The sequence below is a fragment of the Thunnus maccoyii genome, chromosome 7, assembly GCF_910596095.1.
Source record: "Thunnus maccoyii chromosome 7, fThuMac1.1, whole genome shotgun sequence".
In the NCBI taxonomy this organism is placed as follows: Eukaryota; Metazoa; Chordata; class Actinopteri; order Scombriformes; family Scombridae; genus Thunnus; species Thunnus maccoyii.
The window spans coordinates 19,780,499-19,804,589 of NC_056539.1; the positions used below are offsets into that span (position 1 = coordinate 19,780,499).

At 43.0% G+C, this 24,091-nt stretch overlaps 1 protein-coding gene and 1 long non-coding RNA gene across 7 annotated transcripts in view; one reads left to right on the plus strand and one right to left on the minus strand.

Moving 5' to 3' along the window:
- Positions 1-24,091, plus strand: part of LOC121900265 (ephrin type-B receptor 3-like) — a 62,802-nt gene that overhangs the window by 21,221 nt on the left and 17,490 nt on the right. For all 6 annotated transcript variants that reach the window (XM_042416441.1, XM_042416445.1, XM_042416443.1 and 3 more), the window contains exons 2-7: positions 9,726-9,790; positions 14,551-15,223; positions 18,839-18,994; positions 20,083-20,418; positions 22,928-23,052; positions 23,718-23,880. In XM_042416441.1, coding sequence (XP_042272375.1) covers positions 9,726-9,790; positions 14,551-15,223; positions 18,839-18,994; positions 20,083-20,418; positions 22,928-23,052; positions 23,718-23,880 — 1,518 coding nt within the window. The remainder of the gene's footprint in view (positions 1-9,725; positions 9,791-14,550; positions 15,224-18,838; positions 18,995-20,082; positions 20,419-22,927; positions 23,053-23,717; positions 23,881-24,091) is intronic.
- Positions 2,357-5,825, minus strand: LOC121900266. Its single transcript, XR_006096945.1, has 3 exons — positions 5,672-5,825; positions 4,223-4,311; positions 2,357-2,886 (listed from the first exon to the last, which is right to left on the minus strand). It is a non-coding gene; the product is annotated as an uncharacterized LOC121900266 (long non-coding RNA).

Here is a 24,091-nt window from a genome sequence, read left to right on the forward strand (position 1 = left end):
TCATTGCCTTTTGTATCTGGCGTGGATGTTCAAACATTTTAATTTTACTGTGAACAGTCAGTCAGATTTACCCTGGTCTCTGATCCAGAGTGACTTACAATTACTGAGCAGTGTTGTTTTCTTTCTCAAGGACATTTTAACTGTCTATTGATGGACACGCACTGACCTTGGCAAACAAACCTGTGATACTTCATTTCCAGCACAATTTCTCTAACCACAAAGGTAACAAGTTTTATTTTGTCCTCACAAAAGGACATGTAGAATGTGATTAGGGTCGTTGAAGGTGAAGTATAAGGGCAAATGTTGGCTGCCAAAACCCCACTGGCAGACTTGATATGCTAAATGTGACTGGGATGGGGTTAGCAAGTCCTGACACTCTCCTGTCACAATGTTAGCCTGCAGCACTAATGCCCAAAATCCCTCAGAGAGGCAGAGGCGCCAGGTGAATTTCTGCTCACAGACAGACACACGCAGACTCACACAACACCCTGGATGCTGTCTTCCTTGAATGTAGATAGATAGATAGATAGATAGATAGATAGATAGATAGATAGATAGATAGATAGATAGATAGATAGATGCAGTCCATTTATTAGCGACTATGCTGCCTATCATGATTGTTATCAGGGCTGCAAACTAGTGCTATCCATCAGAACCGTCCGCAGGTTTGGCCAAACAAATCAAAATCAAATAACATTGGCACTGCTTTATCTCATCAAGTAGATTACAAGAGATTACAAGAGAAACATTTTTTTTTTTTGCACAGTAGACAATGTTCTTTATCTAAAGTGACCTTTTTCTACTTTTCTACTTTTACTTTCTGTACTGCATTGTCTGCAGAACAGTGCAGTCAGAATTTTACCTCTCTTTCTACTGAGGAGCCCTTTGATCCCCTACATCCCTGGACCAAAATGCACTGCTGAAAACCATCCCCAAATAAATGACAGAGAACATAGGTTTTACTGTATATGTTATACATAGGTGTGGTTGAACGATAATAAGGGAATATGGTAATAGTGGAGTTGACGTTAGGAGGCATGTTTCCTGCTTGTTATTTTGGTATGTGTCAAAGAAGTCTTTTTATAGAAGTTTGATATGTGCACCTGGGCTACATGTGTTCATGTGTTCGTGGTGTATTTGTTTGTCTTTCATCTACGTGACAGACCAGTAAATCAATCACAGCTTGCTGAGGTTGCAGTTGCACTACATTGTGTTTTAAATATGAATCGTATTCCAGGTATTGCTGCCCCCCCAGGGAGCGTGAGGTGAAACGGAATGAAATCAACAGCTGTAGTGACAGCCAAATTACTCTGTCTCGCTTCCTTTCTCGCTCTGACTAATACAAACATACGCACACGCACAAATACCCACAAAATTCGACAAGGAGATCCATATTTCCATATGCAGATCCTCAGGGTGAAGGCGAACCTGCTCCTCGCTTGCTTGTTTGCATTTTTCAGTTGCAGTTGGCTGAGTCATTCACCAGGAAATCAGATGATGGCATCTAGACGTCTCACGCAGAGGCACACACTGCACAAGCCACCCTGTGCTTGGATTCAGCAATTCTAATTCAGAGTTATGCTAAAACAGTGTTTACTGTCAGTGTTTGATGTTGAATTTTATTGGGTGGGGGGGGTGGGGGAGGGGGATTGAAACCCAGACTGAATTATGAAATGTTGTAAAATATAAAGAAAGAAAAGTGGAGAATTTCCAGGAGGGGTAGTAAGTGAAAAATTGCTTCATTTATGGCAAAGATTGAGGCAAGAGTTTCCATGTTGGGTGATGTAAACATCCCATGTTCCTTCAGAAATCTGGTCCTGTGCCCATTTCCTGGAGGTGGTTAAAACACAGGCAGACCTGATGCCCTTAACATAATCATTTGCAAATGAGGAACATGCCTTTCCAAAACAAGATGTGAAACCTTACAAAAGGATTGCTGGAAACTATACATGGTAGTTTCTTCATTCATTGTAGAACTTCTGTTGATTTTTCTGATAAAAAACCCAAAATGTGAAGTGGAGTTTTGCAGTGAAAATCCCCTAATTTATAGTAAATGCAGGATGACGTCAGCATCAAATATGTGGCCTCTCGCTTAGTTTCCAGTGAGAGGTGAGTTAAAGCACCAGATGCCCTAATTAGATTCCAGATGACAAGGCCAAACATTTCAGTGTTGTAAATCAGCATGGGCTGGGATGACTCCTTCTAAGGAATATTTCATTAGGGAATGAAGCCCAGTAAACTTTATATCACACAGTGCAGCATGACTGTAAAAAGACAAACCTACAACCAAAAATCAAAGGCAGTGAAGTCTTCTCAGAAAGGCTCAGAACTCTGTTATTAAGTCACAACAGTCAGCATCAGCAGTGAGAGCAGTACACATGTGAAGATAATTAAGCACGTGTTCAGTAAAGGGGCAGGTAGGGACATAAAGATAAATGTGGAATGCTATTCATTCAATTCAATTCAGAAACACTTAATTTATCCCCAAGGGGCAATTTCTGAGGCAGGCATAGTAAAAAAGAACATATAAACATGACATATAAGACAATACATGATTGACAAGCAGTGACAACGTGGCAGAGTACAGAAATACAGTACAGAACAGTGACAATGCATGACAAACAGCAGTGGCCATGTTCATGAGTTTTTCAGTTTATAAGTTTTTCAGCCAGGATGTGGGGTTGCAGAGCGGTGAAGGCGACATGAGAAGCCTGCAAATAGGAGCTGAGCTGATGTGTTTGGGCCCTTTAGGTGTTTATGGATGATCTCCAGTATGAAAAGTTTGGCAACGTCGATCGCTCTCTTGGCGCAATACGCAAACTGAAGAGGGTCCATCTGTGCGGCTGTGACGTTAGTGATGTGGCTTTTCGCGATCTTCTCAAAAGCCTGCATGACGAGGGTTGGTGGGTTATGGACAGTGAACAAAAGCTTTCACATATCCTTCTGAGAGCAAAATGTTAAGTGCAGCTCTCACAGTATGGGAAATGAAGCGGTAACTAAAAGGTTGCAGGTTCAAAGCTAGCTCAAGTATTTAGCTGAAAACATGTCAGTCTGCTGTAAGTTAAACTGTGGTGCTGTTGTTACATCACTATTTTCATTTGCAAGTAACAATGACAACATTTTTTGTTTATTAGATCAAGGTACAGTACCACAAGTGGAGATAGCACTTGTGGTGAAATGCAGACACACACACTATTGAGGATTCACATTGAACCTTTCCAGAATTGCATTTTGAAGGCAATCTAAAGTGCTTGTGTCAGAGAGCAAGTAGCCAATAAAACAAGTGCTAATAGTTCACCCCCAACTGTGAATGTGTGTGTTTGCGTGTGTATGTGTGTTATGTTGTCACTACTGTTGATGAAGGGGCTGTGACTTATTCAATAGCAACCGAACACAGAGCCATTCAATGAACCCATGGGACAATGCAGACAGCTGTGAATGCCGGGTCTCGGGCAGGGTGAGGGGTTGGGTGGTTAACTAAGAAGCTGGGGAAAAGAAGGGAGAGAATGTGTGCATTCACACATACACACACACACACACACACACACACACACACACACACACACACACGTACACACTCACACAAACATATACAATACGCAAGCAGGGAAAAGGAGTTTCAGGGTAAGCTGCAGTTGGTGGCTGGTATTAAAGCACCCAATTATAAGAGGTGCAATGGTAAAAGCCACAGTGACAATGCAAAACACAAAGCATAAGCTCGAGTTTCAACCACTCACATTTACACATACATCAATGACTCAAACAGGCACACGAACGATCACTCATACTCAAAATACAGCATACGGCAAAAAGCTGGCTTCCTAATACTAAACATACAAACACACACACTCATTTAACACACACATGCTGATGCACATGTATTCACACACACAGAGGGGGCACACCTGGTTTTGTAGACAGCTGCCCTTAGGGCTACCTGTTCGTCAGATCCTCTGTGCTTTGTAATTAGAGGGTTAGTGAGAGAAGGGGATAGGGAGGGGTAGAGAGAGAAAGAGAGAGAGATGAGAGAAAGACAGGGGGAGTAACAGAGAAAGAAAAGAGGGAAGGGGGTAAAGACAAAGAGGCCCATTCCATCGGCAGTACAGGAACTAGACTAGACTTCATGAGCCCTTGAAAAAGGCAATACCGTGTGTGCAGCACACACACCCACACTCAGACACACACATATATGTAATTTCAAATAGCAGCTGCAATAGCTCACAATGTCCTCCTTTGCCACGATCAAAGCTCTTTCTTTTTCCATTTCAACTGCTTTGCTCTGTTCTGCTCTGCTGTGCTCCCTCAAAGCCTCTGAAAGAAAAGAACATCGTTGTGTTTGTTTTTGTTTATTTATCACAAAGTCCCAGCGTCATCAGGCAAGAAAAAAAAAAGGAAAAGAAAGGCACGCTGTTACAACTCAAATAGTACTCTGCCCCAAGGTATCTTTTGACGAGGGGAAAATAATTGAGGGCAGGGGCCCAGTGACAAATGCACAGGGCAAAGATGTTCATTAGACTTCCCCACAGGGAGAGATGATACAAGAGTTAGAGGCTGGAGAAAAAAAATAAGAGACAAGACAGAGAAAGGTAGAAAGAGAGCTTATTTGCTAGGCATCGACAGTGTAACCCTGTTAGCACACACACACAAGACAAACCTCTTGTGTGACAGCCATTGTGGGTTGACTGACAGTGATTGGCGGGGTGAAGTATGTGTGTGTATGTGTATGTGTGCTGATGGGGGGAAGGTTTGTCATGGGAGGCAAGTCCGTTCAGGAATTCCACAGAGGAATCACCTCCTTGGCCTGTCCATGTCACAGCAACCAATTACCGTGACCGTGAGTGTGTGTGGGTGCTGAAGGGGAGGTCTCGCCATAAAATGGAGGGGACTTCTCCTAATCATCGCACTCTGGCCCTGCACAAAGGCAAAAAGGCTGCTTGGACAATTTGAATTTGAATAGTAACTCTCCTCCTGCTCTCTTTTTTCTGTCTCTCTCTTCCTCTTTCTCTGCCACAGCTTCGCATTGGGTGACAAAAGCGGAGCCAACAAAGATAGCACACAAAGCAATCAGGCTAATAGCGCTAATAAGTTGAGCGTGGGGTCCTCGCTCTCAATGTTGACACATTTCACTGTTTCTGTGTCTAAACAGAGGCTCAAGTGTTTGGCAACCAGACGGCATAGTATTTTAATGGAGTGGCTACCCCATGCCAGGTTGCCATGTGCTTCGTCTGTTTGACTGTAGAAGAACACAACAAAAGCAACTTGGGAGAAGATAATTAACTAGTGGAGAAACCCGAAGGGAAGGAATTCGGGGAAGGAGTCATTAGGGGGTTTTGAAGGCTTTTTTCATTACTTTTTCTGGCTGAAAACTAAATCCTGTTGTCATCATTAATATAACAGTTAATGTTATCATGAGGAGACGCCATTTTGTTTTGCACGCATAGCAGAAAATTAAGCTAACAGGAAGTGATCATGTTGACAAACAGCTTTTGGTTAATGTTGTTCTTCCCTGTCTGATACATGCATATCTCCAAGGTTGTTGAAACATTTTTTAGCTCCCACAGGGTTTGGTTCAGTTATCTTTTAGTTGTCATCTGGAGAGGTCACACTAACAAAGACTAGCATGCTAAAATGCTCAAAGTAGTCGCGGCAAGATCCAAGTTAAATCCCTCACCTGTCTGCTCCTTGCAACCCGGGGACTTAGCCCTGTGAAACGACTACACATTCCTCTCTCTCAATAATAGTCTTTCTTCCCCTTTCCTCCTTCAGTCCTTCTCTTTTTTTCTCTCTTTTAAGAAGTCTGCCTTTTGGAACAAAGAAATATTTTAAGAGGCTTGTAACTCTGGGTGCTGTGTGTGTTTATGTGCGTGCGTGTGATTGCGTGTGTGTGTATTGGATGCGGCCATAGGGACGAATGCTTCAGTGCCCTCCCCTGTTATTAGGCCTGCCCTGTCATTACAGGATTAGAGTGTAGGGGTTGGCTTTGCATGTGTGCATGTATGTGTGTGTGTGTGCACACGTGTATTTGCCTACATATGATCTCTCCAGGCCTATTTCTATTTCTGCAATTTTTCTCACACAATCAGAGCATGCAGAGAAAACAAATGTCACTGCCATTTTTTTCCCCCCATGTTTGTTATGCTAATCCCAGGTGCATTTGACCTCTATCATAAATAACACTTTACCTCAGGTTACTCAAACAGTGACTCGCTAATTGAATAGTCGTCGTAAGCGGTAGGAGGTTGAAAAACATTCCCCTGTACACCGTAAATCACATCCATCACAGCGGAGCGTGAAAAGCCAAGCTCAGATCTAGAGATTTGCAAAAGGGAGGATGGAAGACAAAGAGGAAAAAGACAAATGAAAAAAAGAGGTCAGACCTATCACTCCCCAGTGAAGGTAAGAGAGAGAGAAAGCATTGAGAGAAAGCGAGGGGTAAAAAAGGTGATGAATGAAAAGAAAGAGATGGCGAAAGAGAAAAATGGAAAATTATAGCCATCATTTCACAGGGATGATGAGAAAAAGTGGAATAAGAAAAAAGTGAGTGTGTGCAAGGAATATGGATTAACCAACCTTGCATCTGTATCCTAATCCAGTGCTACCTCCTACATCCGCATGCTTCACTCTCAATCTCTCTCTGTGTTTCACACCAGTAAATTTGCATGTTCATTTGCCTAATTTACTCTGTTTGCTCTTTTTTTCCCCCCCAACCCACAATCTTTTCTTCTCTCATTTTATACCGCAAGGATTTGAAAGTGCAAAGTGAAACGTATAGCACTAAAAGGCAAACAAGAGCACTTGTCTGTGTACAGGGGAGGGTCTTATAGTCACACTGGGGTTGTTTCTCTCTCAACTCGTCCTTCTGGTTTTCTTGCTGCCTATTTTTCTTTTCTTTTTCTCAGGCAGGCCCATTAGGCAAACCGCCAGCATGTACTTAGAAGCTTTCAGAGGTTGTTTGCTTTAAAAAAATACCTTTCTTTCTTTTTTCCGTCTTACTTTGCCTATCATTCTTTATCATCTATATAGCACGAGTTTGTTGTTTTGCGGCACAGAAACGGTTTCTTTGTGCACGGGTATATAACACTTTATTTTCTGGTTTGTTTTGTTTCTTTCGTTGTGTGTGTGTGTGTGTGTTTTCTGTGACTTTGCATGTGTCTGAATTTGCTGTACGGTCATGAATATTGCAGTGCACTTCTATTGTCCTATGTGTGATGCACACACATACGCACACACACACACACACATAAACATTGTGTGCACAGACGAATGAGCATAACAGTCACCAGTACGCACATGCATACACACAGACAGGGAGGGAGCGGCCAGGTTAGGTCGGGGTCATCCAGTGCTTTTGCTCTGGCCCATTGACTCAGGATTGGTGCTCCACTTTGGGCACAATACAGGGCTTTGCACCAAATACACATGCACACACACACCCTCCCACGCAGACACATACACACAGTCATGCGCATGCACAAGCTCAGGCCTGGTTACTTTAAACAATGCAGATGCATCGAGAAGAGAAGGGTTACTGCTGCACATGCACTCCCGAATGATCCACTGTCTAAACCACTGAGTCAGACTGCACAGGTGTGTGTTTGTGTGTGTGTGTTTTGCATATCCCTCTTTCTGTTCTCCACATCTCGTTCTTTCTCCCTCTCCCTCATGCCTCCCCCTCCTCTTCCCTCTCTTACTCTCCGCATCTGTCATTGTGCTTCACCGTGTTGTCATTTTCAGCGAGGTCAGCTCTAATGACAAGCCGACATAGGGTTCACACGGCTCAGTCATAATAATAAACACCAGGCAGCGGAGGTGTATCATTTCCACCACACCAGTTTACCTACCTGTGTAGCTATCGGTAACAGGTCCCAAATCACACGCTGTCACGGTATGAGTCAGGGGAAGCCCTGCAGCTAATATGCAGTGACACAGTTTCTGAGATGAAAACACTAGTAGGCCCTTATTTGCTCAAGTGACAAATGTAGCTCATTGCATCTGGTTACAAAGAGAGCTCTCAGCAAAAACAGACTGCATTCATGATTGGTTTTAAAGCATTTCAGCACAGATAATATTAGAGACTGACAGGAGAGAGTGGGAGAGAATGGTTTGTGACAAAGATTGTGAGCCAGATTTGACCCTGTGGGGCTGTGAGTATATGTTATTCACTTCTGCTCCCAGAACCACTCCTAGAGAGACAGTTCTCACAGTGTGAACTGGCTCACAGTACCAGACCATATCGCCTGAGGGGAAAAAGCTAAAGAAATCTGATTGTATGTGCTTTTTTGCACAGGAAGATACCTTCCTCTCTCTGTTACCTTTGGAAGTCATATTTCCTCACCAGTGTAATAGGCGCATAGTCATGTCAAAGACACTGTCACTCAAAGCATGTGGGGGTGGAATTCAATGGGAATTCCCAGCTGTAGGTGCACTCCATCCCTACAGAGCTAGACATAATTCACATGGGGTCTTGAGGAGTTTGAGGGTGTTTGGGTTTGTCACCGCTGGTGCTCCCGAATGCAGCAGTGGAGGCAGCAGGTATTTGGAGAACAGATGGTGAAATCCTGGGGTTATACTCTTTTACTTTGCTACCAAGTCCTGTTTCCTGTCAGATTACCTGAAAAAAGATGAAAGAGTTAGAGAAAAACTCAGAGATGGTGGTAGAGCAGCAAAGTGAGCTGAGAGACTTCTTCAGGTTTATCCCCTGCAACCGTGTATAGGAAAATGAAAAAGGAGAGACAGGAAAAAATCTCGCACTTCCTTCCATGACCGGGGACAGTGCAAGCTCACTTTCGAGCAGTGCCGTTTCATCATCTTTTACTATCTTGTAGAACAGCACAGCGGTTGAGATAATAACGGTGGCTGCATACTGCGCCTTGAGCGCCAGGTAGTAAAAGACTCGACATTTATAGTCTTCCTTCCCTGCTCTCACAAAGCCGGCACCTTTGCCAGTAGAAACAAGAGAGTGGAAAGTGGAGAGGAGAGAAGGGATTTGCAGGAGAGATCCCTGTCCACCATTTTGTGTGTTGACTGTATATAATGTGTGTTTGTCTGTGTGTGCCAAAAGACGGGCATAAAAATCTATATAAGTTCAAGTATTGACAGAAAGTGAAACCAATTGAAGCAGATCGACCTCCGTTCTGGTCAAGAGCTCCTCTTTTGTGACACCTAACTTTATTACCCCCTTCTCCATTCAAGCCTTCTGTTGGGTTATATATCATGTGGAGTTTTACAACCTGTTACTCACTGTATGTGTGTGTGTGTTATGAAGTGTGTGTGTGTGTGTGTGTGTGTCGCAGCGCCCTGTGGGAAGCGGAACTGTTTCATAGTGAAACTCACCGTTGTTTCCTTTCCCTGTATAAAAGCAAACGTCTAATTGAGACTAATTAGCTAGACAAGGATCCGCCATAAAATGTCACACAATGCTTCACTGATCACCCACCTAGATCTCTGTCTCACTCTCCCGCTGTCTGCAGGTCTTCCTGTCACACCCACACGCCCACACACACACACACACGCACACACACACCGTACTTCTTTGTCTAATTAAATCTAATATTGCTCTGAGCTCAGTTAGTCACCCAGCTATCTGAGAGCAACTATGGTCAAAGCGGCAATCTTATCTCAGATTTTATGATTTTATTGTTGTGAAATAATTGAAAGTTCTATTGATCTCTTATCTGTTCCTCTTTGTCTGACCTGGTTAGTTTTTTTTCTTTTTCTGTTTACAGAGACGCTGATGGACACGAAGTGGGCCACGACAGAATTAGCCTGGACTGCGCACCCTGAGACAGGGGTGAGTTTACTGTGCAGTGTATATGTGTGTTTGTGTGTGTGTGTTTATGAGGAGTAAAATTGATTAAATAAATAATAGGGACACAGATGGTGAAAAAGAAGAAAGTACTGTGTACCCAACATATTTGCTGTTGAATTTTTTTTAGACAGTATCTATGACTCTAAACCTTGTTCGTATTCAAGGGATATATTCTGTGTTAAGTGTATGTGTGCGTGTGTGTGTGTGTGTCTATGTGTGTGTGTGTGTGTGCACAGTTGTGCCTCTACATACAGTATTTCTGCATGCCTCTTTGAAGTTGAACAGTCCTGTACACCTTCATCAGCAAATCACTCAACACGATATGTTTTAGCATTCAACAGGATGCGCTTTTTAGCTAGAAGAAAACGATACATTGCAATCCAATTTCACTGGCCCGCCCAGTCACAGATGTTCCCTTCCCCTTGCCTCAGTGCACATAAAACATGTGAAAAACGTCAGTTTCCTCATTAGCTAAGCTCTAAACATTGAAATATCTCTTGGCGTTGACCCGTTGCATGTCTAGGCTTCCAAATCTACCACACACAAAGTGCCAGTGACAGGCTCATCTTGCTTTCCCATGTGGTGTCCACAATGGGCTAAGAGGAGCAAAAAGAGTCTTGACCCCTCCTCAGCTATACTTCAAAGACTGCCAGCACTCCTCCCCTTGCCTTTGTGTGGCCCTCTGACTTGGCCCTTGTGTTTTGAAAGGTGGGCCCCCATTTTTTATATTTTGTTTGTACCCCAACACACTGGCAGTGAGATTCCACCCCAGCTGTTCGAAGTCACCCACCCTCCTTATTCTCCCCTTCTTTTACTTCCAAGTAACTAAGCACTAATGAAGCCAGACACACTAGCCACCTCAGCTGCAACAATCAGTAGGGCAAACCTCCTCACAGCCTTTCATGCCCTCCTTCCCTCCTCCCATCCGTCCATCTTCCCCCCCTCCTAACCCTCATCAAGCTACAATGCGACAGCAATGCTCCCACCGGTCCTATGCAAAACAACATAAGATCCTAAAAAAACCCTCCCCATTTCTTTTCCAACCAAACCCGCAACAGATGCTCCTTTTTAAGAGATACGTACAGTGGAGAGCCTTCTGCACTCCAGATTTCCCACATTACCAACCGAAAAGACTGGAGATAAATTTCTCCCGTGCCTTCTTTGTTTTTATTTTGCAGCAGAATGTGCCACAGACGGTGAATGTCGTTGAGTTATCTTTCCCTCTTTATTTTTTTCCTCCTTTTATTTTTCTCTTACACAAAAAAAAAATCAATCCTCACCGTTGTCTTGCTTGTGTCTTTATGCACAATGTTTTGTACGTGTGTTTATTTGTATACCTTTGCTGTCTTGCAACGGGAACGTTGCAGCCTGTTTTTGTTACGGGTGACGAGTGTTTAAGAGGAGTCGATACGGTGTCTGAGAGGACAAACAAAGCAACATACTGAGAGAGCTGGAAAGGAGGGGAAGAGCGGAGAGACTGAGATTAAGTAAAATCCAGAGAAATGTCCCTACAGATAGAGGGAGACAGCATGTAAGAGAAAAAAAATCAGTTTCTAAGAAAAAAAAAAAAATCTTAGAAAAAGGCCCACTCACAAACAGACTACACACTCCCAGGGATGCTGTCCAGCCAAGTCTGAGTCACAGCATCTCTGTCTCGTTTCACAGTGTTGCACAACACATAGACGGAGACAAAAAGCTACACAGACAAAATATAAGCTGTGTGCATTTGTGACAGTGAATCAGAGACAACAGGCATAAAAGTGCCACTATTAATGGCACCATGCTTGGTCTAAAAGCTAGGTGCAAAAGCAATTCATGTGGGAGTGAACACGCATTTAAATATTTATATGTGCGAGGCAGTTGTGTGTGTACGTGTGTGTACATGTTTTCTCTCACTTCACTCTTTCACTGTCTGCATTTTGGTATGTGGATTTATAATTTTCACAGTCTGCCCCTGTCTATATTGCCTGTAGCATCTGTACATCAAGCATGTCTGTGTCTATGTATGTCTCTCTATATGGTGTGTGTGTGTGTGTGTGTGTTTGTCAATGTACTGTATCATTTATTCTCCAAAACAGATGGTAGATGAAGGGGGAATTCCGCTCCATAGCAGGGCTCTCTTGAGATCTAGAATGACACCAAAGAACAATATTAACAATATACCAAATGCTATTGCTAGTATATCACTTTCTGCTGCACAAACCTTCAGCATGCCAAAATATGTCATGAACAAGCTAAAATATCCTCAAAATTAGCCTTGGAGAGCTTATTCATGCTAACAACAACAAACTGATTACAATAAATGCATGCTACAGCATTTAATCTAATGCCCAAAGTTAATAATACTAGTTTATCTAAATTGTCATCAAGGTTACTAATATTTAAAGGGATGGTCCACCCAAAACCTATCTTTGTATCAAACTCTCACGCCCTGGTATGAAAGTTTGTAGTTTCCTCAAGCACAGAGAAAGTGTTACAATAGTTACAATAGTGTTAACATGTATCTCAATGGAACAAAAAAAAAATCAACATTTTCATAGAAACTTATTAAAGCTCTCACACTGCACAATCTGGAATATATGTCTATCAGTATTCCTAGTGTGTTTCTAACAGACATACCTTTGCCAAAATATTGTGAAATATGTTTCTACTACTGGAGCTTAAGACCTTCAAGGAGGGCGATAGTGCGTCACCAATGCATTCTTCATTGTCACCTGAAAGTAAAATTTAAAGTTTTGATTGGAAAGGACAAGAGAAAATGGAGTGGATCGCAAATCTTGCATAACAATTCATCTTGTTTGAAATCGATGCCAAGAAACTCGACCCTTTTTCACATGACCTACTTAATTCATTCAGGCTTGGTTAGCAGGCACTGAAAGTGTTTAGCCACTGGTGCGTGTCTCGTGGGGATGACCTCTCTCTAAACACACACACATACACAAACAGACACACATAACTACATTTCTCACAGACATGCAGACTAAGTGCACGCTCAGGCAGACTCACACAAGCACACTTACACAAACATACATTCAAACACACACACGCACGCGCAGACACACACACCCACAAACACTTGGCTATTTCGCTCTTTTGCAGTGGATGATTTATTACACTGAACTAAATATCCATTGACACTTCATGCTTTTAGCCATCCCATTGACCCGGCTGGTGATTATCGATTCCCTCTGGTCGCTTCCTCCTTCTCCTTACCTCTTGTTGGGCCATCGTTTAATGCCATGGCCGAGCTACGCCCATTCTCCCTCTCTCCCTCATGGCCTCTGGGGTCTCGGATGAATAGCCTTGTCTCCATCACATCCATATCACGGCCTTAATTAAGATGCTCAGAGCTCAGATGGAAACAACTGGCTCTGGAGAACAAATTGGTGCCTTTCCAGAGTTTCAAATGTTCTCAGGCAAACTTCTGTCCCTTGAGTGCAACCATAGACATTTAATTTTGATATAGATGAGTCTTAGCATTTAAGACTTAAGTATTTTATTCTTGTAGGACAGCGTGGGGGCTGAGTGATTAAAAAGACCATCCTGTAATTAGAGGGTCACAGGTTCAATCTCATGGATTTAGATAGCAAGTCCAATGACAGCCATGTGAGGTATATGGTGAGCAATGTTCTTCATCTCTTATGATAAGAGTTTTAGCTAAAGCTGCACTTTAACTTTTATCCCTTTGTCTAGTTTTATTCTGTTATATTCAATTTTCCTCTTCATTGTTTTTTTAAATGTTTTAATGGACTCCAATGCCTTGTGCAAAACACTTTGAATTGCCCTTGTATTTGAAAGGTGCCATGCAAATAAAATTGCTAGGCCTTGGCTTGGCTTGAAAAAATAAATGCACTCTGTCTGATCAGAAAGGGGAGTATATCCCTCAACACACACACACACACACACACACACACACACACACACACACACACACACACACACACACACACACACAAACAGATATACTATACACACAAGAAGCCCTATTTGAAGTGAGATGATTTAATTGTGGTGTCGTCATTCGAGATTGAAAATGCATTAGATTACAGTGTCTCTCTCTAAAGCTTTTACAGTCTAGTTTGCTTGCACTCATTTAATGAAGCTGGTAATCAAAGTTTAGAAAATTTAATCCAATTTTATCCTCAGTAATTTACCCCCTGGGTACTGTAGTAGCATTGAAAGATGTAGAGGAGTGTAAAAACAGAAAAGCATGAAGGTTAACCAGAGCCTTTTCCCCGTCTTTATTAGAGGACATTGTGATCATTGCTCAATAATTAAAGCGTAATTGGTTGCGAAGCAATGTGGCTGTTACTTCCAAACAGATATGAGGTAAACATGCTGTGGTGGCTCTGTGGTGAGGAGGTGACAGGTTGCTGTAATTGTGATGAATTTGCAGCCCTTGTCCCTGGCTTTTCGCTACACTAACCTGAGATAAAAGGCGTAGCATGGCAAAGGCAAGAGAATATAACTGAAAATACCCAAAGAGAGAAAAATATATATATATTTCCCTTCACTTCTGTCTCTCCAGGTCCTAACCTCTGCCCTGGTACTTTCATTTCTGCTTTACAATGCAATGTGACTGAATGTAGCTCTTGAATTTTAATACAAGGTGTACCAAGACTGGGGATACATACCAGAAATTGGTCTTAGTATTTCCCAAACTGTCTGAGTATTTGTCAAAGATATCAACAAATATGTACAGCCTCTAATTTGTTCATGCTTCTCTTCTTCTTTCTTTGTAGTGGGAAGAAGTGAGCGGCTACGATGATGCCATGAATCCCATCCGGACTTACCAAGTCTGTAATGTACGTGAGCTCAACCAGAATAACTGGCTACGCAGTGATTTCATCCCACGAAAGGATGTGCTACGTGTATATGTGGAAATGAAATTCACAGTGCGTGATTGCAACAGCATTCCTAACATCCCAGGTTCCTGCAAAGAGACCTTCAACCTCTTCTACTATGAATCTGACTCAGACTCAGCCACAGCTACCAGCCCTTTCTGGATGGAGAACCCTTATGTGAAGGTGGACACTATTGCCCCAGATGAGAGCTTTTCCATGCTTGAATCTGGACGGGTAAACACAAAAGTCCGAAGTTTCGGGCCACTGTCCAAAGCCGGGTTCTACTTGGCCTTCCAGGACCTTGGTGCTTGCATGTCACTCATCTCAGTGAGGGTGTTTTATAAGAAGTGCTCCACCACCATCGCCAACTTTGCAGTTTTCCCAGAGACAGCAACTGGGGCTGAGGCAACGTCCTTGGTCATTGCACCGGGAACTTGTGTCCCCAATGCCCTGGAGGTGTCTGTGCCACTGAAGCTTTATTGCAACGGAGATGGAGAGTGGATGGTTCCCGTGGGTGCCTGCACTTGCTCAGCTGGTTTTGAACCAGCCATGAAGGACACTCAATGTCAAGGTTAGTGTTTTCATAAGAGCATTTTGGTTTATTACTTAATGTTTATGATGCTGGATTAAGCCAGAGTTTAGAGAAACATACTTCAGTGTGGTACAAAATGTTCAAGTCTTATGTTAGCAAACAGGCAGCTGTCAATGAATCTCTACAAATTCTACACAACAGTGTGCTATTTGTTTTAGCATATGTCATAGTCTTACCTCTCTGGAAGGTGATGGTGAGGTTGGGGGAATTTCTCTATGGTGATCAATAATGTATCACATTATTTCATCTGAGAAAAGTTACATTTGCATTTTAGGCACATATTATCCAATGAATCTATGCAGAGTGAATTGCAATGAGTGAGTGGTAAGGGGTCAAAGTCTTGCTGAAGGACACTTCATCTAGACACATGACTGTTGTGGACACACAAATTGCTGCAAAGATTGAATCTGTATCATTTTGGTTACAGGTTACAGCCTCTATCACTCGATTGGCCAGCTGCCATATTATTATGAGCCATTTATTTGCCTTGTATTCTTTGACACATTAATTCAATGACTACAAGGTAGAATAATACACACTAGATGACACTGTCAGCAGGCGGTCACTCCTCTGACCTCAGTTTTGCCTGGCAGCTGGTTGCTAAATAAATGGAAATGCAGGGGAGGCTGTCTGTTTATGAGAGCTGGGAGGCCCTATGATGGTTTCAGGTCTGATGGAAAACATGACGGGTTCACAAAGGTTGAGAACAAGGTGAATTTAAACAGCAAGGTCTCAGCTGAAATGGAGTGCAGGTGACAGCAGGAGGAGAGGGTAGGATAAATAGAAAGTTTGTGTGTTGAGGGGTATGGGGGCGTAAAATTAGGCTTAGGTTGCATAGGTCAAATGGAGCCAGCAGAATGACAGCGAGAGAGGGGAGCTGGCGAGGTTATTGATGAGCAGGGTTGATTACGACTTGCCTGTGTATGTACAGTTTGTGCACATTTTGCACATCATCCTTGCTGCCTGGGTTCAGAGGGCTCATTATTCTTATAGTAGAGAGAGATGAAGCTGAGAAGACCTTTTGTTCAGTATCCATGCTGTAGATCAGGAAGAGAGTGGATTTTTTATACTGGTAGCTCCTGGCATACCCTGAGTATTAAATGTGTACTCACCTTTAGAAGGACAGTGTGTATGTCTGTATGTGAAAGAAAAAACAAGAGCATAGTACATATAGAGCATGGTGTATTTGGTTAAAAAGTCATTTGTTTGTTCCTGGCAGCTCAAGGTTAAAGCCCTGGCAACTGGGCCCTGATAAAACTTTCTCTAATCAAGCTTCACCGGAAACCACAAGGGATAAATCATCTGTCCTCCTCTTCTCACGTTGCCTGTCCTCTGGTCCACTCTCCTCTCCCACGATTTTACACAATAGTCTTTTCTAATCATCCTTTCACTGACTCTTCTCTCTGCTTTTCTGTCCTCATTCCAACATACAGTATCTCCTCCAGCTCCACCGTTGTTTCTCTCCTTTTCTCTGTATTAGCCTCTACCTCTCCTTCTTGCATTCCTCCCCAAACTGAAGGCCGTTGCTCTCGTTAATACCCCACCAGAGTTACAGTAAGGATGTCCCCATTAATATTAATCGATGAGCCTTTTTTTTGCCTTTCCACTCGTTTGCTGCACATTTTTCACCCCCAATATTCTTCACTTTTTTTCTTCATGCTCCACACTTTCCAATTTCAGCATACATTTTAATCAGTTCCTTAAGCTCTATGTTCTGCATGAGAGGATAAGACACAGGGGAGTGGGGAAGAGGGGAAAAAAAGCGCCTTCAGGATTAGCATTTTCTATGCCTCCACCTCTTCCACCTCTCCCTCCCTTTTTTTCTACCCCCTTGTCTCTCTTTCTTCCTCATTCTTTAGTGGTTCCTCTACAGGGAAAATGGATGAAAGGAAGAGGATGACCCCTTTACTCACTGGAAGTGATTGATCAGCAGTTTCAACCCTCCTCCTGGAAAAAAAAAAAATGCTTCTTTAAATGGGAATGCTCCTTCAACATCTTTCGTGAGGCTAACATGTTCAAAAACCAATACTCTCATCCCTTGCGAGTTGAGAAATTGCTTGTAGTTTACTTTGTGTTGGATGAACTTAAATGGACTTGCATGGGTCACAATACCAAATCAAAGAAGCTGTTCTCCCACCTAGCAAAACCCAAGGTCATTTTTATCTGTTAATCAAGCAGCACTTCCTGTTAGCCAGTGGTGTAGATGACTTTGATTAATGGTGGAAGAACAAACACACTCAGTGCTTATGTACACGGTTTAAACAACTAGTGGTTATGTGCTAATATTGAACTTTCAAAACCAGGAAAATAGCAGGAGCAGGAAGTGGTCTGCTGTAGATTTGTCCTCCAACCTTGGTTGTTTCCAACAGAGAGTGAAAAACAAACTCAGTATCTATGGTGGTTATTATCATTCAGAGGGACAAACGTAGCAGTGTGTCCTTGACATTGACGAGCGAACGCACTAGTGGGTCGGCTAATCAACTGGCCCCTGTAAACTTTGCCGCTCTTACCTGCTCTCGTCTTTTTTATTAAGCACCACAGCAAACTCATTCATCTTTTAACGAGACAGTTTATCAAAGATATGGAGCCTGCCAAAGTGTTCTGAATCACACTGCTGCTGTCAGTGTTTCCCTGCATATCTGCAACTTATCACCTGAGTTATAAACTTCCAAGCAGCTGCTATAAACGGAGCTAGGGCTTTGTCTAATTAACTAGGCTTGGCCTATTCAGTAAGCAGTTTTGTTGTTTTGAACTATGTTGAAGGTAGTTTATTTTGGGTCTGTCTCAGTAAATTGAAGTGTTATAAATGCAGACATACTTTTGAGGAAAGCCTCTTAGCATTGAGTGCATTGAGGTGACTTGAGGCCAGGATGGTGTGTGTGTGTGTGTGAGTACACGCATCTTTGCACAGTTGAGTGCAGATCCACGTTTGTGTACACATCAGCATGCGGTATGTGTGCCATTCTGATTCTCTGTGTGTATGTTTATATGTATTTCATGAAAGGCAAAATTCAGATTAAAGCCCCATGCCAGCATTTTGGCTCTGAGGGTCATGTATGTAATATGGTTTGACAGTCTTTTCGTGTGAGCATTGGTTTATGCAAACAGCTCCATGCTGCTCCAAACAACCCTCTCCCTTTCCACAAAGTTTGTAGAAGATGCACTCTTCATAAGTGAGGCAAACGGGGACCTGAGAGTTTGAAGGGACAAGAACAAATCAGTGCCTGTGCTCACATGTACATATGCTAAACACATTAAATAAGACATGTCAGCCATTTTACCGGTGGCGTGGAACAGTGTTTCAAATGTAGGCCATGTGATTATAAAAATATCCAGTATTTTTACACACATTACATTCTGTTGCTAATGCTTGCACACTAAAGCTAAGGATTAGTGAGTGTAAAATTAAGTATTTCATTCAGAATCGGGGTGGCCTATTGCCCATTTGGATATGTGACTCACACAAATGTTTTATTGAAAATTATTGTACACAGTCCTTCAACTGCTCAATGGCTACTTTCTAAACCATTAATTTCAGTATATTACTTTGTTATTCATCCCTTTATTTCTCCATTTTCTCTCTTTTCCCATCAGCTTGCAGCCCTGGCACCTTCAAATCCAAGCAGGGGGACAGCTTCTGCGTGCCCTGCCCAGCCAACAGCCGTGCCAGCTCAGGAGCAGCCAGCGTTTGCTCCTGTCGAAACGGTTTCTACCGCTCAGACACAGACTCTCCTGACTCTCCCTGCACGAGTAAGAGAAGACAGCTTTTATTTGATTGGAATATTATCTTCATCTTTCAAAGTCATAACATATAGTGCTATTAATGCACTTCATTAGATAACAAGGCACAACATGTTCTTCTTCTCCAGTCAAAATACAGACAGATCAAATGTATGGTATCCATAAAACATAATTCTTGACTGAGAGGTAAATGTTCTCCCAAACTTCCCTCTCTGAATTATGACCTCAGTCACATTTATCAGCCGTCAGGTGTGCTTTCCCACCACAGCACACACACAGCAAACAATCCTGCTTGCTTTCCCAACATTATCCAAAACTTTATCATACAACCCCTCCCCTTGCCACCTTCCAGTGAGGTCTATCTATTCTCAAGGCTGCCACCTCTTTACAGACAGAAAGTGGAGGATTTTTTTTTTTTCTAGTAGCAGTGCAGTGCCTTCGTTAAAAGCAAACATGCACATGTAGGAGCTAATTCATTCACTGGTGAGGAGAGAAGAATATCCTTTTTTCTGTTGCTGGGGTGGGGGGCTGATTCTCCCACAGTGCAGTGAGAGATAAGGCTCTGGTAATTGGATAAGAATTGCCAAGCCTCTGCCAATAGTTTGTCTCGTGCTCGTCCCCCCCAGCACTTCACACACACACACACACACACACACACACACACACACACACACACACACACACACACACACACACACACACACACACAGGCTCATAGTGGAAATGAGCATGCAATTCATATTTGAACTCCTGTCCTCTTTTTTTTCTGAAGAACTGCTAGAACAGTCTCTTGTTATGTGAAAAACAAGTGGAAGAAAAAAATGTTCTAGTCAATGTGTGAAAAATGTAGTGATACCACAGCACAATGAACATTTTTAGGTTATGAATTGTGTTGATAGCAGCTATGGCATAATGAATGTATATGTGTAGTGATATGTAAACTATGCTTTGCAATATGAATCTCTGTCTATTGTCAGTATGTCTCTGCACTGTCACCAAGACAAATTTCTTTACAACTATTGTGCATGGAGATCAAATTCATTCTCATTCCAAACCTATATTCCTCATCTCATCCATGCTTTACCTCCCTTTTGCAGCTGTTCCCTCTGCACCACGCAGCGTCATCTCCATTGTGAACGAAACCTCGCTTGTGCTGGAATGGAGTGACCCACGTGACTTGGGCGGCCGCGACGACACCTTCTACAACGTCATCTGTAAAAAGTGCCTGCCTGAACGGGGAATGTGCTCACGGTGTGACGACAACGTAGAAATCTCACCACGCCACCTGGGCCTGACCCAGCGACGTGTGGCTGTCCGTAACCTTCAAGCCCACACACAGTACAGCTTTGAGATTCAGGCGGTCAATGGGGTTTCCAACAAGAGTCCCTATACACCTCAGTTTTCTGCAGTGAACATCACCACAAATCAGGCTGGTAGGTACAGCTCTGCATCCTCATGACTGCCTGTCAACGATCAATATTGAACTTGTGGGCACTGCTAAAAAAGGTACAAAAGAATGTCAGAGAATACTTTCTCTACTTAAGAAGTAGTGATCAATTTCTTGTTTGCATGTAGGAGTATGTTACATATTTCCCTTTGAACAGGGATTGAGAAGGAAGACATTCTTCTGAATGAGCTTAGAAAGGGACCTTTTTTTCACACGCCCACATCATGCTCTGCACTAACGCCGCTGCAAATAGCAATAGCGAGGCAGTGTGTATTCAAAGTGTTGAACCTTCAGTATTCTAGCTGCCCACTGCTTCCAACCCACCGCTCCTACAGCCCACAGCAACAACAGTAACTAGGCCAATGAAGCAATCAGGGCTGTATGTATTCTTTTTTATTTTTTTGCATAGACAATTGCATATCAGCTAATGTATATACAGAATAATTCAGAGTAAAATGATAAGCTATTGCATATGTTCCTTTTTTGGATTTGTTGTAAGATTTGCCATACAAATTGAATGTCAAGGTAGATACGTAGATCTGTTGTGCTGCTGAGTATTGTTGAGCTTACTCTACACTTATGTTCTCATGAGATGGTGTCTTTGTTGTGGTTCTCCCAGGGCTCTTAAGTTGTGCTTTGGGTGTGTTTAGTCTCTATGTTAAATTTGCTCTTTGGGCAGGCTTAGACAACATTGAGGATTATCCTTTGCTCCATCCCCCATCATCTCTCTCTTCTCTCTATGGCCTTGTCCTCCTCACCTCTACCCTTTTGCTCCTGCTCCTAAAAAGATGCTTAAGGATTGCCTTCTGTTTGTGGGTCTAGGACCCAAAGGCCCCACAAGGCCTCATGTGAGGCCCTCATTGTTTTATGAGGGGTCTAGCACTGGGCGGACAGGGACCAGTGTCCATCCATGGTTGCCCCAGGTCAGTTGGGTGCAGAGAGGAGACAGGAAAGGAGGGGGCAAGAGAGCATCAACTGTGATCAGATTATCCCCTGGTGTAGTCCCAAGACCATCCCTGCATGTGCATTCACCTTTTAACAACCAAAATAAATACTAGGGCGGTGATAAGCCCCAGGGGCCACCTCCATGGTTACTTCAACGTTTTCTCCCGGAGGAGGGCCCCTAATCCCCTGGCTAGAGTAACCAGGGGATCTGCCTAAGAGGTATTGTCTTCTGGGAGAGAAAGAGAGACATGCAGGGCTGGGATGGATGGGGCTGGCAAGGGAGGGAGAGAGGCAGGGAAGGGAAGGTTTGGGGAGCAAAGAGAGAAAAAGAGAAACAGAAGGATGTCTGGCCACAAACACAAGCAACAGAGGGAGAAAGGAAATGCAAGGGGGCTGGGGGATCAAAGAAGAAAAACTGGGGATTAAAAAGTTTTAACAAAAATGGGGAGACTGAGGGGGAAGGGCTGAGGAAGGAAGAGAGGTGGAGACAGAGAGGGGATGCTGGTCTGTAGTGGTGAAAAGGAAGACGAAAAGTGAAGAGCTGTGGAGGACAGCAAACAAAGAGGAAATTAAAAAAGGTGATAGTGTGTGCATAGGAAAAAGTGAGTAACATCATTTTTTAAGAGAAGGTACCACTGGGGAGAGACAGTTGAAGTTATGAAACAAAAGCAATGAAGTAGACAGTGAGGAGGGAGTGAGTCAGAGGTACATAACAAAACTGAACTTCGAAGAGAGGAAAGAGAGACAGTGAGGCAGACAGCACTTGGCCATTAATAGGCACATGTGAACAAAGCATGGAAAGCTCAGGTGGGTGGAGTGCCGGTATGTTTTATATCATATCCCTGTGTATTTGTTTGTGTAATTGTGCGCACATTATATAAATTAAATAGTCTATATGGTGTGTGCACATTTATGTGCAGTTATAGGTAAACTATACAGCTTTATGGCACTTGTGTTCTCTCCTGACTAGATCCTTGCTCGTTGTATTAACTCTCATGTGCGCATTGCATTGGATAAAAATGTCTGCCAAATGAAATTGTAACATTCTATATATGCACAGTGCATAATGCATACAAATTATTATTAAAGCTAAAAAGAAAAGAGAAAACATAACTGTTCCCAAACATTTCCTCTTGAGGAAGAAGCAAAAATGTAGCAGTGGTTCAGCATGCAGTGGAATATATGAAATGTTTCCATCTGTATGTACAGTATGTGTATATACTTGTTCCTACATTTGCCTAAAGTTAGTGTATGGCAGAGGGAACTGCATGCACCAGACTTATCCATCAGTTTTGTAGTTTGACTCACTTGTCACAGTAGAATCAGACATCCCCTCTCCTTCCCCAAGGACTCTCAGAGGAAGAATTTGAGCATTAGTGGGGAATGGTTCTGCATACTAACCACTGGCCAAAGCTTTCCACAAAGCCAGCAGCCTAAGACTTCGTATTTAGGCTTGTGTGGACACACAAAGGGCATAGAACTTGAAAAGACATAACACAGAAAACGTTAAAAAAAGGCGGATTTTCTCTTATTTGTTTTTCCCTGTGTAGCTCCGTCTGCAGTGCCCACAGTTCACCTGATGGCGGCCACAGCGAGCACCATGAGCCTGTCCTGGCTGCCTCCAGAGAAACCCAACGGAATCATTCTGGATTATGAGATTAAGTACCATGAGAAGGTAAGCGGCAGTGTAAGTCAACGCCTCTAATTCAATCCAATTTCATTGACTCTCATGGTCTCTGTTTCATCTGTGTTTCTGTAAATGTGCAAGACAATGCCTATGCTGATAAACACATGGTTGCACCGAGGCAAGTCACAATTTCCAATCTTTGCTTGTGTGATCATCCTTCTCTACTTATTGCCCTTTTTCCATCCCTCTATCCCTCCTTCATTTTTCTCTTTCTGTCCTCCCAACCCTCTCCCATATTTCCATTATGCTCTGCCCTTTTCTGTGCCCCTAATTCCATCTCTCCCTCTTGCCCTCCCTCTTACCCCCCGTCCACTCTCAATCCATGCATTTGAAAGTTTCTGTATTTTCCAGGGGCCCATAGAGCTGTGACTGGATGTGCCTCAGGGAGAGTACAAAGGCACTCAGTATATAAATGCTCTGTTTGTTGTCTTGTCCTTCTCCCGTCGGATTAACACGCCAGCTACAATCTGTCTCTCTCAATTTCTGTTTCTCTCTCTCGCTGTCCTTTTTTTTTTTTTTCACCCGCCTGCACGGTTAAATTGGTCAGCCATGTCAGGAAGGTTAGAGAATCAGAGAGGGGATAATGATGAATGAGACAGCACAGGGGGCTTATATTTGATTTTGTTTTCATCTGTGACTGTCTCTGTCTGCAGGATCAAGGTGAGGCCATCGCACATACCATGACTGCCCAACGGAGCAATGCCCGCATTGAAGGTCTCAAGGCTGGTACGCCTTATGTAGTACAGGTCCGTGCCCGAACAGTGGCTGGCTACGGTCGTTACAGCAGCCCAGCCGACTTCAGCACCAACCTGCAAAGTATGTCACTCCAATACCTACTCTATTACTCAGGGATATGTTGGGGTATTTGTAGCTTCACAGCAATACCTCTAATAGTTCTGTGTTTAAGCTCACGAACATAATGGAGGCTCAAAAGCTTATAGAGCTAGAAGCTACTTTACCTATTTTTCAATGAACTGAAATCCTTGTAGAGAAATTCATGACTTACGATTCTGTGAAAATCTATCAT